Source organism: Stomoxys calcitrans, chromosome 2, assembly GCF_963082655.1.
Source record: "Stomoxys calcitrans chromosome 2, idStoCalc2.1, whole genome shotgun sequence".
In the NCBI taxonomy this organism is placed as follows: Eukaryota; Metazoa; Arthropoda; class Insecta; order Diptera; family Muscidae; genus Stomoxys; species Stomoxys calcitrans.
The window spans coordinates 189,949,309-189,968,722 of NC_081553.1; the positions used below are offsets into that span (position 1 = coordinate 189,949,309).

A 19,414-nucleotide genomic window follows, 5' to 3' on the forward strand; every position below is an offset into this window, starting at 1 on the left:
GTCCTTTGTACTTCCAGCTAGCTGAAGAGGGAAGATGGGACTTGCACCGGGAGCTTTTCTGCGAACAGGTCGATAGCGTTAATACGCCGCCAAGGTAGAAAAGTTTCTCTTAAAAACTCATTTCGAAACTGAAACTTTAGTAGACGACATGGGGGTGAGAGCAGAGACAACGGAGGACATGTTGAGGCTTTTGATGAAAACCCATTTTCCACAGGATACGACGGAAGACACGAAGACTCTGGAATCTAGGAATAATGACGTTGATCAAAGGTTTACAATTACGAAATTTATGGTGAAGGAATCCTTGAGGAGCTACAAACCATTTAAGTCACCGGGACCTGAAGGAATATTACCGGATTTACTACAGAAAGCGGCAGACTAACTGGAGCCTCATATGGCCAATATTTTCACAGCGTTGATAGGACTTGCATATACTCCGAAAACCTGACAGGAGGCAAGGGTGGCATTTATTGGGTTGCCCAAAAAGTAATTGCGGATTTTTTAAAAGAAAGTAAATGCATTTTTAATAAAACTTAGAATGAACTTTAATCAAATATGCTTTTTTTACACTTTTTTTTTCTAAAGCAAGCTAAAGGTAACAGCTGATAACTGACAGAAGAAAGAATGCAATTACAGAGTCACAAGCTATGAAAAAATTTGTCAACGCCGACTATATGAAAAATCCGCAATTACTTTTTGGGCAACCCAATACATCCAAGCCAGGCAAGGTAAGTTATGCGACACCAAAGCCCTACAGACCCATAAGCCTTAAGTCCTTTCGACTCAAAACCATGGAACCCATGTGGAAAAGAGTAGGACAACCAGCGAACTGCGCAAATACAAACAACATGCCTATGTCAAGAGAAGGTCGGTGTAGACTGCCCTGCACGAGGTTGTGCATAAAATAGAAGAGTCCTTCAATGCCAAAACGTACACCCTGGTGGTGTGCATTGACATCGAGGGGGCTTTTAACAATGTGCGGACCGATACTCTGATCTAATCCTTAGACCAGTACCGGGTGGACACGCTCCTTAGAGACGGGATAAACCATATGCTAAGGAACAGGTGGATAAATTGTGTGTCCCATGGCAGAAATATAAGGGAGAAAGTGGCACAAGGGCAAGCCACAAGCGGCATCTTATCCCCACTCCTGTGGGTAAATGGCGTATTACGGATGCTGACTAAGAAGGGATTTGAACCCGTCTGCTATGCAGACGATTTTATTCTACTTCCAAGACGTAAGGATCTATACGAACTATGCAGAAGGGCTGAAATGGTCTTGCATATGACATATGATAGGGCTAGACCTAGAGGTCTCAATGTTAACCCAGAGAAGGCTAAAATATGCCTGTTCGCAAGGAAGACGAAGGTGGGGCCAATTTAATGCACCACGTTTCCTCAATAAGATGATTTCGATATCTGACAAAGTCAAATACTTTCGACGGGAAACTGAATTGGAAGTGTCACATTCAGAAGCGTACTGAGAAGCCTAACTGTTGTTGAGTACTATGTAGAGGGGCCGTAGGCTAGAAATGGGGCCTAAATCTAAGGATAGGCCACTGGCTCTACAGGAGCGTGATTAGACCAATACTTACTTACGCCTCATTAGTTTGGTGGACTGCTATGGATAAAAAGTGCAACATAAGGACCATACAACAGGTTCAGAAAACATGTTGTCTTGGCATAGGCGGAGCGATGAGGGTCACGCCCACTAGGGCAACTGGAGGACTATTCTAGATATCCGACCCACTGACATACAGATTAAGTGTGAGGCAGCCACTGTGGCTATGGGACTTAAGGCGATGGGAGCATGGATTGAGGATGGGAGCCGGTCATACCATCGCGGTATAATCGAGGCGACGATAGGAAACCTGGAAGGAAGGGAAGAATGTTTCCGATCGGATACCTGAGATGAAACTTCAAGTCGAAGTTGGGACAGTGAGTTGTGTTAGGCCCCTCGTCATCCTTCGTTAATTTGGCTCAGATCGGTCTAGAATTCGATATAGCTACCATATAGACCGATCTCTCTATTTAATGTTTAGGGCCCATAAAAGGTGCATTGATTGTCCGATTTCGCTGAAAAATTGGGACAGTGAGTTGTGTTAGGCCAGTCGACATCCTACTTTAATTTGGCCCAGTTCGGTCCAGACTTGGATATAACTGCCATATAGACCGATCCCTCGATTTGAGGTCTTGGGCCCATAAAAGGCGCACTTATTGTCCGATTTTGCTGAAACTTGGGACAGTGAGTTATGTTAGGCCAGCTGATATCCTGCATTAATTTGGCCTAGATCGGTCCAGACTTGGATATAGCTGCCATATGGACCGATCATTCGATTTGAGGTCTTGGGCCCATAAAAGGCGCATTTATTGTCCGATTTCGCTGAAAATTGGGACAGTGAGTTGAGTTAGGCCAGTCGACATCCTACTTGAATTTGGCACTGATCGGTTCAGATTTGGATATAGCTGTCATATATAACGATCCGCCGATTTAGGGTCTTAGGCCCATAAAACCCACATATATTATCCGATTTTACTGAAATTTGTGACAATGAGTTGTGTTAGGCCACTCGACATCTTTCTTTAATATGGCCCTGATCGGTTCAGATTTGGATATAGCTGTCATATATAACGATCCGCCGATTTAGGGTCTTAGGTCCATAAAACCCACATATATTATCCGATTTTACTGAAATTTGTGACAATGAGTTGTGTTAGGCCACTCGACATCTTTCTGCAATATGGCACAGATAGGTCCAGATTTGGATATAGCTGCCATTTAGACCGATCCCTCGATTTAAGGTCTTGGGCCCCTAAAAGGTCCATTAATTGTCCAATTTCCCCGAAACGTGGTACAGTGAGTTATGTTAGGCCAGTCGACTTCCTACTTTAATTTGGTCCAGATCGCTCCAGACTTGGATATATCTGCCATATAGACAGATCCCTCGATTTAAGGTCTTGGGCCCATAAAAGGTGCATTTATTGTCCGATTTTGCTGACATTTGGTACAGTGAGTTGCATTAGGCCAGCCGACATTCTACTTTAATTTGGCCCAGATCGGTTCAGACTTGGATATAGCTGCCATATAGACCGATCCCTCGATTTAAGGTCTTGGGCCCATAAAAGGTGCATTTATTGTCCGATTTTGCTGAAATTTGGTACAGTGAGTTGTGTAAGGCCAGTCGGCATCCTACTTTAATTTGGCCCAAATCGGTCCAGACTTGGATATAGCTGCTATATAGACCGATCCCTCGATTTAAGGTTTTTGGGCCCATAAAAGGCGCACTTATTGTCCGATTTTGCTGACATTTGGTACAGTGAGTTGTGTTAGGCCAGTTGATATCCTACTTTAATTTGGCCCAGATCGGTCTAGATTTCGATATAGACCGATTTCTCGATTTAAGGTTTTGGACCCATAAAAGGCGCATTTTTTGTCCGATTTCGCCGAAATTTGGGACAGCGAGTTGTTTTTAGGCCCTTCGACAGCCCTTTTCGATTTGGCTTAAATCGGTTCAGATTTGGATATATCTGCCATATAGACCGTTTTAAAGTCTTGGCCCCATAAAAAGCACATTTATTATCCGATTTCGCTGAAATTTGACACAGTGACTTATGTTAGACTTTTCGACATCCGTGTCGTATATGGTTCGATCGGTCTTTATGGATTTTTCATCAGATTATGACGAAAGGTGGTTAACATATATACCCGAGGTGGTGGGTATCCAAAGTTCGGCCCGGCCGAACTTAACGCCTTTCTACTTGTTTTTTGTTTGGATTTTGCAAGTTTTTTGCCGTTTAGGACGAAGGTCATTAAATTTTACAATTTTTGTTTGTTTTTTTCGAGATGAGCTCAATGATCGGAGATGCAAATGGAAAAGGAAATTCAAAGGAAGCAAGACACACCAACCACTATGGGACGCGTTTCGTCTTTGGTTGGAAGACTTTTCAACCATATTAGGTGTGATGGCTTCAAGGGCCGTGCGTTTGTATGTTGCATTTGAATCGTATTAATAGCGACCACAACCACACTCGACAACCCTGTCTATTAGCTGTACTTTTCCCAATGCATTTATTGTGTGTGTAATGACAGACATTCTTTCTGTCACAAATTACACTTCTTCCGTACTACACATGATTTTGTACATGTGTTGGAAGTTGTAGTCATGGCTTCGAACGCTAAGACAACGGCAATGGCTTTCGCTGTTGCTGCGTGTGCCCAGGTTCGAATCCTGGCCGGGCTCTGCCGAATTTTTCAGTGTTCAAGTTTTTTGCCTGTTAGGGGGAAGATCATTAAATTTTACAATTTTTGTTTGTTGCTCTTTCGAGACGAGCTCAATGATCGGAGATGCAAATGAAAAAGAAAAGCCAAAGATAGCAACACACACCAACCTCTATGGGACGCTATTCGTCTTTGATTGGAAGACTATTCAATCATATTAGGTGTGATGGCTTCAAGGGCCGTCCGTTGGTATGTTGTATACTTGCCTAACTCGCTCGACAAATGCGATCCATGGTATAGGGTATGTAAGATTCGGCCAGGCCGAACTTAACACGTTTTTACTTTTTTATAATAATTATCTTTGCTTTTGTTCAAGGTACGTTTGAACATGAAGTCATGTGCACCCATGTGCAGACATGCGTTCACGTATGCACATGACCCACTGTGCATAACGGTACATTGAAGTAAGTTCTTAATCGCTGATTCCGCCTTGATTTCATATTTGTTTACCTGGAATTGTTGCTTGTAGCTTGGAAAGTTGACCGTTTTCGCGGGGTCCAAGTGACAAGCAACAACCAGAAAAAGATCAGTCTCGTTTTAAATCTCAAACCCGCGCATCGTATTCTCTCCCCCTCAAAGTGAAAACCCAAGTGAAGTGAAAAGTAAAAAGTGAACATACATACAAACATATATAACTAGAGTGAACATTGCAACAATAAACTTTGAAACAGTGAACTAATATATTTAACATTTTAGATACAAAGTGACACAATAACAACCGACTCAAAAACCAAATCTACACTCGACCCACAATTGCAACATCACAACAACCATAAGTGCGGGACACAACATACAACACCAACTAATTCTAATATTGCAAACCCCCCACCTGTTAAATACAATGTCTATCTACTACAATCAACTATACCCATAATTTAAATTTTAATCTACTTACTACTGCTACTTAAATCTATGAATTGTGCTATCTAAACCTAAATATTTGCTACTTAAACACTACGATCTACTTATAACTAACGAATTTAAATAACATAGAAAAGAACATCACAATAAACAATCACCACCACATTTGAATTTTAAACATAAAACTTCCTATGTTTTATTTCGGAAGGCAAAACCCTTAGTTTGAACCCAAACATTTGGTCCTTCGAACCGGATAAGTGGTTTTTTTAAATAATTAAAAAACCAAAAATCAAAAAAAATTTTCTGTTTTCTGCCCAAAAATAATTCATTTTCATTTCAAAAGACCCAGTGACCGAAACACAAAAAATTCGCAACAACAAAAGTGCAGTGACCCACCAATTAAAAGCAAAAGTAATAGAGAAAAGTGCGAAAAAAGGGTTGGTTACACACAACCGTACATACAGACACGTATGGACGGACGGCCAACATAAAACAAGTCACAAAACACATATAAAAGGAATTTGGCCATAGTTATTAAAAGCAACACAAAAAAAATAATTTTTTTATTTATTAAGCGGCTTCGGAAACCCATAATTTGTTTTCTGGATTTATTTTATTAATTTCTTGATAAAATAATCCAACCAAAGCGGTATCAAAAAGAAATAAACAAAAAAAAGAATAACACAGTTGCAAAGGACAAGAAGACTCATACAAAATAAAAGATAATTAAATCAACAGGGTGACCCGAAGAAAATAAAAATAATTAAATTAAATTTGTAATTTGCAAAAATTAATTAAATTTTGTTATAAACCATTAGAAAAGTGTTACAGTGACCCAAAAAACGTAAAGTGACCCGCACAGTGGAACAGAAGTGGAAAAAAGTGGAATTTCAAAAATTATAAAAAATCAAAAAATTTTAAATTGTTGAAAGAAGTTTCTTTGTGTTAAAATGAAAAAAAAGAGCTAAAAAATTGAAAAATTTAACAATTTATCGTCCAACCCAAAATTTATGTTAATTTTTTTCTACATATTTTGAAAAATTTTTTTCTCTAAAAATCATAAATTTTTCAGTATTTTAACTTAAAAAACAAATTAGAGTGTTAAAACAGAATTATGGGTTGCTCGATAAATTTGTAAATTTTATCCCAAACTAATTCTTTCTTTTTCTATCAAACATAAAATATTGTGCATTTTCAAAAAACCCCAACAAAATCAAATTCGTGCGTTCCGTGTAAAAACACAAAAACAAAATCTACGCTCTGGGATAAAAACGGAAAAACCCGCTACAACGGTTAAATTCCCAAAACTTCATCAAATCAAAAACACTAAAACAACAAAATCCAAGACTCTAACGACACAAAGCTACAAAAATTGCAAAAGGCGCCAACACACAATTCTGGACCCAAGCCAAGCGCCCACCTACACACACACACACATACACACACATCAAAAAAGAAGCTTCAAAGTGAGTACCATTTTGTTTTTCTATTAAAGTGCGCTTGGGTATTACGTCATACATAACCTTTTTTTCAAAAAAGGAAAAGTTCATACATTTACCCAGCGTACTTTAATATTGTTTTTGATCGTTTTCTGATTATGAATCGCTAATTCGGTTGTCTGATTAATTTTGACCCAAATTAATTTGATCCAAGTGAATTTGACCCAATATAGCAGACCCTACTTTCAAGGCAGTGTGTAGGATTTTCGGGACAGACATCCACGAGATTTTTTGTTGAAATTTTTTATAAAGAAAAGGAAAAGTGTCTAAGAAAAATCGAAGTGCTTTTAGAAAAGAAGAAGTTTTTTTTTATCAAGAATTGTTTTTGTGTGAGAAATAACGAAAATAATATTGCGTGCTGGCCTCATTTGTCTTCGAAATTTTAAAACTTCATTCTATTGCACAAATTTAAGTGGAAACGGTCGGAAAGGACTGTGGTTGTTTGTGCAATCCTTTGTTGTTTTTTATACAGAAAGCAAATTGACCCAACGAGTCAAAGCAGTATTATTGTAAAGAATCATCTAGTTCTGTATGCCAAATTTTGAAAAGTGAAAGTTTAATTTTTTTTGGAGAAAAATAAATTTTTTTTTTGCAACTTTAATTCGAGCGGAATTAAATTGCTGGTGTATTGCGATTTGAAAGGAAAATTTTTCTTACAATTTTTTGCGGCTATTGTATAATCGATATCATCAGAAATATTAACCTGTTTTTTTTCTAGTGACCCAGATAAAACATTTATTACGAATTTTGTAAAAAGTTTCAGGTTTGACCCTTAGATATTTGACCCATCATCAAGACACACATTTTTTTTTCTTCGCATTAGGTTTTTTAGAAATAGATTTGATTTCTACAAATAACCAGTTTTTTTGGACATTTTGTTGTAGATTTTTCCGTGGTTTTATAGTTTTTGAACCTATTTAAAACATATACAAGCCAATTACAAAATGGATAAGAATTTACGCGAAAAATTTGTAAACTGTGTGAATGATTTAGTAGATTTTGAAAGCGTTTACTCCGCGGCTAAGTCAGATGATAATATACATTCGTTAGAAATCACGCGGGTAGAACTCAATTCTTTATGGGATCAAATCAAGAAGGCATACTTAGATTGTAGGGACCGCATTCCGGAAAAGGATGAGACACCTATAGATAAAACTAAACTTCGAAATAATTACAAACAGGCACTAGAAACTTATAAACGGTGTTTAAGCTCTCTTAACGGAGAAATTTTGGCCCTTAACGAGCAACAAGATCAAGAAAAACAGGAGAGAATATCGATGACCCAACAGCGAGACAATAATGATTTTTCACCAGCTCTAAGATTGCCGCCCTGTGACACAGATGTTTTTAAAGGGGGATATCGCGAATGGCCCACCTTTAGGGACTTATTTTCAGCAATTTACATTAACAATTCAAAATTAAGTAAAGTCGAGAAGTTGTTTCACTTAACCCAGAAAACAGCAGGAGAAGCCCGCGAAATAATTTCCAATGTTCCACTGACCCATGAGGGTTTCGACATAGCGTGGAGAAATCTCGTTCATAGGTACGAAAATAAACGCATGCAGGTAAATGAGCAATTGCGAGCTCTTTTTAATTTACCTTCGGTTTCCGTTGATAACGCGTCAACAATCCAGAAATTACAGCGCACTATAGGTAGTTGTACCCAAACTTTACAGACCCTTGAAGTAGAAACGGGGGGATGGGACCCAATCTTAGTTTATCTTGTGTCAACCAAACTACCAAGAATATTTTTAGAAGAATTCGAAAGCAGCCTAGCAGATTGTTCGTCTCTTCCATCGTGGAATCAACTAGATGTATTTTTGACCCATAAATTCAAGACCCTAGAATCAGTCGGCAATATCAAGCCACAATATTCGAGATATAATCAACCCAGATCGGAGTACGATAAGCGGGAAAAGCGAGTTAATAGTTTTCAAACAAATGTAAATCCCAATTTCAAGAACACGGGCTCAAGACCCAGCAACAACACACAATCACACTATAATGCTCAGAATAACAAACCGGCCTGTCAACTTTGTAAATCCAATCATTCTTTGCGAGAATGTCCTCAATTTCTAGAAAGGTCGATCAACGATCGAATAAACATTGTTAAGACAGGTCATCTTTGCTATAACTGCCTTTCTTCGGATCATGGAGTCAGGGAGTGTAAAAGTCGTTTTAGTTGTAGGGAATGTAGTCAACGACACCACAGTTTGATACATAAAGGCAACCAGAGCCAGTACCCTACAACAGGCACACACCAACGAGGCGGAGCACGACCTAGCACCAGTGCTGCCGCTCTCAACACTTTAGTTCAACCCGGTAGACAGGAAGCACGACCTAGCACCAGTGCTACTGATCCTACCACCCTAGCTCAACCGGTTAGCGAATACGCACGCCCTAGTACCAGTGCTGCCGCTTTAACCACCCTAGTACAACCATCGGTATCGCCAAATATACAGTCCACACCTTGTTTAGAAGCACCTTGTTCAACGACTTTGACACTTCAGGAAATCAGACCCACTCCGCAACCCAAAGAGACACTTTTGTTCACAGCAATAGTTCAAATCAAATCTAGAGGACATAGATATGATGCCAGGGCAATCATCGATCCTGGGTCACAATCAACTTTCATATCAGAAAAAATTAGAAACAAATTGCAACTTCCAACAGTTAAGAATTTAATTCACGTCACAGGTTTAAGCGACGCAGTTTCTGAAACATCGACAAAAGCTTGCGTCTTCAATCTTTGCTCACGAGTAAATCCTAGTTTTGAGCTGGAGGTTTGGGCACCAGTCTTAAAGACCCTACCTTCTCATTTACCAACACACAATTTAAGGCAAAATCAATTTGGAGATTTTGCACACCTTAGTCTCGCGGACCCCCGATTCTTTGAAAGTCGACCCGTGGACATGTTAATCGGATTAGATATTGGACCCCTTATATTCACAAAAGGCGGTACTATGAAATCCTTTGGATCACTTATAGCGCAGGACACCGTTTTTGGGTGGATCATAGGAGGACCCATTACGGAAGACCCTAAATCCGACAGACAAATCACACTTTATAGTGCATCATCATTAGAAAAGATAATCACTCGCTTTTGGGAGGTGGAAGAGACCCCAAAAAAGGTTTTGAGGTCAGCAGAAGATATTTATTGCGAAAATAATTACAGAAATACAACACGACGTAATGAGGCGGGGAGATATATCGTAACTTTACCTTTTAAAAGCTGTTCAGAGATCGGTTCATCTAGGAACATCGCATTGGCACAGTTTCATAGAATGGAGAAAAAGTTGTCTAAGACCCCGGATATTAAAGCACATTATGATGCAGCCATATTAGAGTATTTGGAATTAGGACACATGAGGAAGGTAGACCCAAACAGCGTATACAAGACCCCTCACTACTACTTACCTCACCATGCAGTTATCAAACCAGATAGGGTTACCACAAAACTTAGAGTGGTTTTTAACGCATCTAGCCCAACATCAAACAAGAAAAGTCTTAACGATATCTTACATACAGGACCCATACTTCAGCAAGACCTTGTGCTACAAGTGTTGAAATGGAGATTTTTTAAGTACGTCTTCAATGCAGACGTGACAAAAATGTATCGTCAGATCTTAGTAGACCCCAATCAAACAGCTTTTCAAAGAATTCTCTTTCGTAAATCAGAAAACCACCCAATTGAGGATTACGAACTCTTAACTGTTACCTTCGGCATAAATTGCGCCCCATTTTTAGCGATTAGGACCCTTCTCCAGTTAGCAGAAGACGTGAAAGATTCTCATCCGTTAGGATCAAGAATTATTAAAGAAAATTTATATGTCGATGATGTATTAGCGGGCGGACACTCCATAGAAGAAGCTACAGCAGCTAGGAAGGAATTAGCCTCCGCATTAGAATCAGCTGGTTTCGAGCTAAGAAAATGGGCGTCAAATGACACACGTTTGTTAAAGGATTTAAATGAAGACATGCTTCTTCCAATAGATTGGTTAAATATTTCCGAAGCTTCTTCGACAAAGACCCTAGGAATTCGTTGGAATATATCAGGTGATAATTTCACTTTTACGGCCCCTACAGTTGAAGAAAAGCAAATGAGCACCAAGCGAGAAGTATTATCAACGATAGCAAAGTTTTTCGACCCATGTGGATGGTTAGCGCCAGTAATAGTTGTAGCCAAGTTAATCATGCAACAGGTTTGGCTAGATAAGGTAGAATGGGACGACTCGTTGAAGCCAGTGACTCAAATGAACTGGAATAACTTTGTGAGAGGTAGCCATTCTATAGACACTGTATCGATACCAAGATGGGTTCGGTTTACACCTGCTAGTATTGTGGAAATACATGGATTCTGCGACGCGTCAGAAAGCGCATATGCAGCCACAATTTATATACGCGTTGAACACATCGATAAAACTGTAGACACTTTTCTTCTAGCAGCCAAGACCCGAGTAGCCCCAGTTAAGAAAATCTCTCTGCCAAGGTTAGAATTATGCGGTGCAGTTATGTTGTCAAAGTTAACAAATGCCATTGTGCCTAAGCTTCAATTATCAAAGTTTACGACCCATTTCTGGACCGACTCTACAATCGTTCTAGCCTGGCTACAAAAGCCACCATGCTCATGGAGCGCTTTCGTTGGTAACAGGGTTTCAGAGATATTAGAGAACGTCGGCGGTGAGAATTGGAAACATGTTGACTCAGAATATAATCCTGCAGATGTAGCAAGTCGTGGCTGTTCTCCTGACGACTTAATAGCTCATAATTTATGGTGGACGGGACCCCAGTGGCTCAAATTGCCGCATGATCAGTGGCCGCAAGACCGAGTTAATACAGACACTAATCTTGAAGCAAAACAAGTTAAAGTATTCGCAACAGGCACTTTTGATGACCCTTTGACTCGATTTTCGTCTTTAGCTAGAGCATATCGTGTTTTGTCTTACGCAATTAGGTTCTGGCGTAACACAGGTTCAACTAGATCCTCACTTAAAATTTCATCGCAAGAAATAACCAGCCCAGAGCTCATAGACACAAAGATGCGTCTTATAGTGGCAACTCAGAAACATTACTTCGTTGAGGAATACAGTTCTTTGACCCAAAAGAAAAGGCTTTCACCTAGAAGTAGTCTTTTACCATTCAACCCCTTCATAGATAGAAAAGGAGTAATTAGATCCAATGGTCGTTTAGTTCAATCGCCAGCTTTGACGTACAGCGAACGTCATCCAATCTTAATCCCATATGATTCGCGATTTGCACTCCTTCTAGTGGAATTTGTTCATAAAGTCTCAATGCACGGAGGCAATCAACTTATGACCCGGCTCATCCGTACGGAGTTTTGGATATTCAGATTGAAACAGTTGATCAAGAAAGTTATACACATTTGCAGAGTTTGTACCCTATATCGATTAAAGACTCAGACCCAAATTATGTCATCTCTTCCACCCGAGCGTACTACTTTATCCAGACCCTTTACGAATACAGGGGTAGATTTTGCAGGACCCTTCGGAATCAAAAGCTTAACAGCACGAGCGTGTTTAATAACCAAGGGTTATATCTGCATATTTGTTTGTTTTGCGACAAAAGCCATCCACTTAGAAGCAACAAGTGATTTATCGACTCAATCATTTCTGGCGGCATTAGCTCGTTTCATAGGAAGGAGAGGGTGCCCAGAAAAGATATATTCCGACAATGGAAAGAATTTTATAGGCGCAGCAGAAATGCTCAAGAAAGATCAGAAAGAGTTTATGAAAAGTTTACAGAGCAGCGCCATTCAGCAACATGCTCATCAGAATTTAGAGTGGAAATTTATTCCTCCAGGAGCTCCCCATATGGGGGGATTGTGGGAGGCAGGAGTTAAATCATTCAAGATACACCTTAAGAAGTCTATGCCCAAAATGAACTTCACGTTCGAAGAACTGTCAACCATATTGGCACGTATCGAGGCCTGCCTCAATTCACGACCCCTTAGTCCAGCTTCTGAAGACCCTAACGATTTAGCACCCTTGACCCCAGCTCACTTCCTTATAGGCTCTTCCCTTTTGACCCCGGCAGAACCCGACATCTCAGAGGAGGACATAACGCTTGCAAATCGGTGGAAGAGATTAAAGATTATATCCCAAAACTTTTGTCAGAGGTGGAAGTCAGAGTACTTAAATGAGCTTCACCGTAGATACAAATGGAAGTATCAGCAAGATAACATACAGGTCAATGATTTAGTTGTCATCAGGGATGAGAGATATCCCACCGAGTGGAAGTTAGGACGAGTTTTTAAAACATACCCCGGTGTTGATCAGAACACTCGAGTTGTAGATATTCGAACTTCCAATGGCATAGTCAGTCGACCCATAACTAAGATTGTCAAATTATTCTCAGACACCCCTAGCAATTCATAATCACATCAAAACACGGTACTCACGAGATTTTGGTTACAGATAATGGCCGGATATTTACCTCGCCCAGAGTCCCCACGACCCGCCAGACCCACACGCCCTCGCTTCGACCCACGGGAACCCAGGTATCGCCCCGCATCTTGGCAGTATGCCTGTGGCCTCTGCCAGGAGGACCACGCCATACGGTCATGCCCGCGGTTCCGGCAAATGACACCGTATCAGAGATACGAGACAGTTGAGAGACGGAGTTACTGTCGGAACTGTCTGGCGCGCAGCCATCTGGCCCCAGACTGCCCCGTGGTCACTGCCTGCCGAACATGCGACTACCGCCATCACACAATGCTGCATGGAGCCCCACAGCTTAGGGAGACATACGGCAGCTACAGCCCGCCCCCAATGGAGATTGCCAACCCACGGCAACTTGCAATCGAACCAGCCAACCAGATGCCCATCGTCCAAGGCCCTCCCCCGGTCGAGATACCTTACAGCCGGGCCACTGTTTTTGTACCCACGGCGATGGTGGAATTGGCACCCGAGGAGCAGGACGATTGGGCTGGGGTACGGGTACTTTTGTGCCAGGCATCGACCATCACCCGAATCGCGGCAGCCACAGTAACTCGCCTGGGGATACCAACGAGAGAGCGCAGAGGGCACCGTCTGGCAACAATAAGACTTCGGTCAAGGCATGCGTCGAGGAGGACCATGTATACCATCCGGGCAGTGGTGACCCGGGATTTGCCGCGACGACCCTATTCAGATCCCATCATTCCCGACCCCACAAGCAGCCTAAGATCCCTTTCTTTGGCAGATGCTGACCCTAGAGGCAACGAACCAATCGATGTAGAGGTAGGGGCCGATGCCTACGCCCACCTCCGGAGGAGTGGTGTTGTACAACCCGGATTGGGAGCCGTCTTCGCCCAGGAGACAGATTGGGGATACGTGTTCGTCGGCCCAGTCACCTCACAGGCAAGAAACCAGGATTAAAAAGGTAAGATGTCACTTCGTCACTTGGAGGGGGAGAATGTTCAAGGTACGTTTGAACATGAAGTCATGTGCACCCATGTGCAGACATGCGTTCACGTATGCACATGACCCACTGTGCATAACGGTACATTGAAGTAAGTTCTTAATCGCTGATTCCGCCTTGATTTCATATTTGTTTACCTGGAATTGTTGCTTGTAGCTTGGAAAGTTGACCGTTTTCGCGGGGTCCAAGTGACAAGCAACAACCAGAAAAAGATCAGTCTCGTTTTAAATCTCAAACCCGCGCATCGTATTCTCTCCCCCTCAAAGTGAAAACCCAAGTGAAGTGAAAAGTAAAAAGTGAACATACATACAAACATATATAACTAGAGTGAACATTGCAACAATAAACTTTGAAACAGTGAACTAATATATTTAACATTTTAGATACAAAGTGACACAATAACAACCGACTCAAAAACCAAATCTACACTCGACCCACAATTGCAACATCACAACAACCATAAGTGCGGGACACAACATACAACACCAACTAATTCTAATATTGCAAACCCCCCACCTGTTAAATACAATGTCTATCTACTACAATCAACTATACTCATAATTTAAATTTTAATCTACTTACTACTGCTACTTAAATCTATGAATTGTGCTATCTAAACCTAAATATTTGCTACTTAAACACTACGATCTACTTATAACTAACGAATTTAAATAACATAGAAAAGAACATCACAATAAACAATCACCACCACATTTGAATTTTAAACATAAAACTTCCTATGTTTTATTTCGGAAGGCAAAACCCTTAGTTTGAACCCAAACAGCTTTAAATAAAATTTCTTTTTTCTTCAACAAAAATACATGAACCTACTAAGCAAATGGTAAACTTTTCTTCCTTTTTATAATTTTCAACGTATTAAATACCTCTTTGTTATCCACAAAAGGGCAAATAATGAAGGTTTAAGATAAGGCTCTACATTAAGCCAAACACAAATCCCTTTGTCTCTCAATATTAAACATTTAATCTGAATTTCTTTGTTTTAATTGTCGTCCCCACTCCACCCCCTTTCTCCTCTTAAGAGATAAAAAGCAAAACAAAAACAAATTCTTATGGACGAGTAAATGTTGAGCCAGGATATTTAAGGCAGGGGAGCTGTGAAAGCAAGGATGTGCTCTAATGAAAGGAGCGAATTAAACTCACGGCACGTTTAAGGTCAACCCGTTTTGCAACAAAAACAATGGGAACACGTGAGTGTGAATGTTTTGCGTATCCCACTCTCTCTCTCTATCAGTATATTTGCTGGAAATGAGTATATCCCAGAGGGCAAAGGTAGCGGTTAGAAGGCATGGTAGCAGGCCTTTTAGAAAAATTGTCATGCTAGATAAAATTTTGAATAGCAGTTTTAAATTTTGTTTAACATTGACACCTAGGTGCAGAAACGATCCCAGTACAGAAGGGCAGTAGATCAATATTCCAAAGGTCACTAACACTACTACTCTAAGGTGGTGGACCTAAAAGTGTGCTACATTTTTCAATAGAAATAAAATTTGAATAAGATAAAGAGACAAAATTTCGCTGGCATACATTATTCTATGACATTTAAGCCTCTCGCTAGGCCTCATATTGTGGCATGAATGCCCTTCATGGCCTCTCTGTTTCATATTTGTTTTGTATTCGCCTGTCTGCCACTATGGCTGTGTAGTTGTTTTGTGTGTGTGTTTTTTTTTTTTCATTTTTGCTGCTCGTTGACTCTGTTTCGACTTCTGTTCTGTTCGTTTGTTTGTTTTTCAATGCGTATGCGGCATGTTCTGATTATCTCTGTTGGTGCTGCCACCAATTTGGCGCTTTGGTGCCTCGCAATTTTGCCACCCCTTCTTGTCTCTAGTCGACTTTTTATCTCACTGGGGATTTGGATGTTGGCGCGCGCCCTTCAATGAGTGGAGTTTTGTCAAATATTGAGGGTTGAGGAGCTTCATCGGGTTTGGTTGTTGTTTTTATCATGACCCCCAAGGACATGTTAACATTGTAAATGTTATTAATGAAATTAATGTTAAAAAATAAAGCCGAACAAATTAAAACAAAACAAAGTAACGGGGAAAAACCAACGCACACACACACACACACCCATCGAAACAAAAAAATATACTCCACTCACATATACCACTACAATTTGTCGAATGTTTTCACCATGTTATCGACTGTCATGTCACATGAAACGTAGTGGCTTTTTGTGAATGGGGATGCCGGAGGTCGCGCATTCACTCAGATGAGCATAAGTGAAAATTACTTTGGCATTTTTGTGAAATCATTTCAACGTTTTTTTTTTCTTCTTTTTTTTGCAAATTGTTTGTGTTGTTGTCTGTCAAGTTTTTACTTGTTATTGTGTTACAAAATACTTTAATCTGGTACATGGCACAGCTTTTGCATGGCGAAAAAAAACGAACGAACAACAACATCCATCGCATCTGTAAGAATCCTTTTGAAGGAGAGTAGCATATAATGCAAGCAAATGTATAGCATAAAATTAGGCATTTAAGATAAGCGGAAAAATAAGCTCAAGACGCAAGAGAAGAGAGAAAGTTTACAAATACCTGAGTTCGTTAATGTCAGTGCGTGGGGTAGAGATAGTGGTGAGGGGTGCAGGCTTAAGCAGCAACACAATGGTGGATATTTTTATGCTGCCTCCATAGGATACGGGTTACACGAGTATTCATTTAGTAATTCCGTTTGCAACACATCGAAATATCCATTCTCGATTCTTAGGTTAGGTAAGGTTAGGTCTAAGTGGCAGTCATATAGACGTTTTCGTCCTTTGTGATACCACAGATACAGAAGAAGGAAGACTCCTTTTGAACCATCCTGATCGCTTCTAAGAGCCCAATGACTTGCGAATGTTCACATCCACTAAATCAGACTGGTTCTCAAAGAAATGAGAACCTTAAGTGAAACTCCTTCTGACTGCTAGTGCTGGACACACACGCAGAAGGTGTTCTATAGTCTGTTTTTCTTCGATGTCCTTAGAGATTCGGAAAAAGTATTTATTGGCAACCTTCAGTCTGACAGCATGTTTTCCGATTAGACAATGACCTGTTATGGAGGACATAATGACTGAGACGTCTGTTCTAGCCAGTGACAGCAAAGCGGTAGACCTCTTCCAGTCTAGATTAGGCCATATATTGGGTTGCCCAAAAAGTAATTGCGGATTTTTCATATAGTCGGCGTTGACAAATTTTTTCACAGCTTGTGACTCTGTTATTGTATTCTTTCTTCTGTCAGTTATCAGCTGTTACTTTTAGCTTGCTTTAGAAAAAAAGTGTAATACAAGTATATTTGATTAAAGTTCATTCTAAGTTTTATTAAAAATGCATTTACTTTCTTTTGAAAAAATCCGCAATTACTTTTTGGGCAACCATAGTTTTGGAATACTCACAGCCCCCTCTTTGTGACCATCTATCATTCGTTGTCGTTCGTGCCTGGTCCTGAAGACTTAGCTTACATGTCGCTAGATTCAAAGCCACAGATTCCAGTATCCCTGGAATGTGTAAAATAGGTCCTAGTCTCGCAAGCTCGTCCGCTTTACAATTTCCTAGGATATCTCTGTGGTCCGGTACCCAAAACAGGTGAATTTTTAACTGTTCAGACATCTCGTTAAGAGATCTGCGATAGTTGAGGGCGGCTTTTCAGAATTATTTTCTCCAGGGATTCATTGACTGTTCGAAAAGATATTTATGCCAATCATCGTTATGCCATTATATTTTAGCCATTCCACAACTTTCGTAATTGCAAGAATCTCCGCTTGATACACACTAAAGTGGTCGGGTAAACTTTTCGATATGACCAGTTCTAGATATTTAGAGTACACCCCAAAGCCTGGCACTGCGGTACTGGCAAAGCAGATGCCAAAAACGTCTTCCACTCCTCCTCATCCCCACAGAACCTGCAGAAACTTTCGAGGCCACCGCCATTTCAAGAATCTGACATTGCAGTGGCCGGTCAGGACTTCCATTAGGTGAGGTTAGATTGAAAAGAGAGTGCAGATAGTAATCCGCATCATGCCACTATGGCCATACACCTAAGCCAGTAATCGGCTTTTTGTGCACTCTAAATACAAAACAAGTAAGAGCGTGCTAAGTTCGGCCGGGCCGAATCTTATATACCCTCCACCATGGATGGGATTTGCGAATCCTATGCTCGGTATCTCTTTTTAGACAAACATAGAATAATGAATAAGAACTGTTACACTATTGGAGCTATATCAAGTTAAAATCCGATTCGGACCATAAACGATTGCTGAACATTGTAGAAGTCATTGTGTAATATTTCAGTTCATTCGGTTAAGAATTGCGCCTTGTAGGGGCTCAAGAAGCAAAATCGGGAGATAGGTTTATATGGGAGCTGTATCAAGCTATTGATCGATTCAGACCATATAAGACACGTATGTTGAAGGTCATGAGAGAAGCCGTTGTACAAAATTTCAGCCAAATCGGATGAGAATTGCGCCCTCTAGAGGTTCAAGAAGTCAAGATCCCAGATCGGTTTATATGGCAGCTATATCAGGTTCTATACCGATTTATGCCATACTTAGTACAGTCATTGGAAGTCATAACAAAACACCTCATGTAAAATGTCAGCTAAATCGGATGAGAATTGTGCCCTCTAGAGGCTCAAGAAGTCAAGATCCAAGATCTGTTTATATGACAGCTATAACAGATTATGAACCGATTTGAATCATACTAAGAACAGTTGTTGAAAGTGATACCAAAACACTACGTGCAAAATTTCAGTTAAATCGGACGAGAATTGCGCCCTCTAGAGGCTCAAGAAATCAAGACCCAAGATCAGTTTTTATATGGCAGCTATATCAAAACATGGACCGATGTAAACCATACTCAGCATAGTTGTTGGAAGTGCTACCAAAACACTACGTGCAAAATTTCAATGAAATTGGATAAGAATTGCGCCCTCTAGAGGCTCAAGAAGTCAAGACCCAAGATCGGTTTATATGGCAGCTATATTAGGTTATGAACCGATTTGAACCATATTCGGCACAAATGCTGGATATCATAACAAAACACGTCGTGCAAAATTTCATTCCAATCGGATAGGAATTGCGCCCTCTTGTGGCTCAAGAAGTCAAGACCCAAGATCGGTTTATATGGCAGCGATATCAGGTTATGAACCAATTTGAACTATACTTAGCACATTTGTTGGATATCGTAACAAAAAATGTCGTGCAAAATTGCAATCCAATCGGATAGGAATTGCGCCCTCAAGCTCAAGAATTCAAGATCCCAGATCGGTTTATATGGCAGCTATATCAGGTTATATACCGATTTATTCCATACTTTGCACAGTTATTGGAAGTCGTAACAAAACACCTCATGCATAACTTCAG

General features: G+C 40.4%; 2 protein-coding genes across 10 annotated transcripts in view; both read left to right on the forward strand.

The window, feature by feature from the left end:
• The window catches only part of LOC131995053 (uncharacterized), a 227,289-nt gene that overhangs the window by 141,564 nt on the left and 66,311 nt on the right, over positions 1-19,414 (forward strand). The gene's annotated exons all lie outside the window — the stretch shown is intronic.
• Positions 4,596-14,660, forward strand: LOC131995052 (uncharacterized). Of its 9 annotated transcripts, none has more exons than XM_059362714.1 (4): positions 4,596-4,881; positions 6,487-6,606; positions 13,074-14,019; positions 14,442-14,660. In XM_059362714.1, the coding sequence occupies exon 3, from the start codon at positions 13,077-13,079 to the stop codon at positions 14,013-14,015; it is 939 nt and encodes a 312-aa protein (XP_059218697.1). In that variant the 5' UTR covers positions 4,596-4,881; positions 6,487-6,606; positions 13,074-13,076; the 3' UTR covers positions 14,016-14,019; positions 14,442-14,660. The 9 variants fall into 9 exon arrangements, 8 of the variants coding, with proteins under 8 accessions (XP_059218697.1, XP_059218701.1, XP_059218696.1 ...); XM_059362718.1 differs by having other exon boundaries at positions 6,504-6,606; XM_059362713.1 differs by lacking the exon at positions 4,596-4,881 and adding an exon at positions 5,376-5,577.

Coding starts and splice junctions, on each gene's coding strand:
- LOC131995052 (XM_059362714.1), top strand. CDS start 13,077: ATGGCCGGATATTTACCTCGCCCAGAGTCCCCACGACCCGCCAGACCC.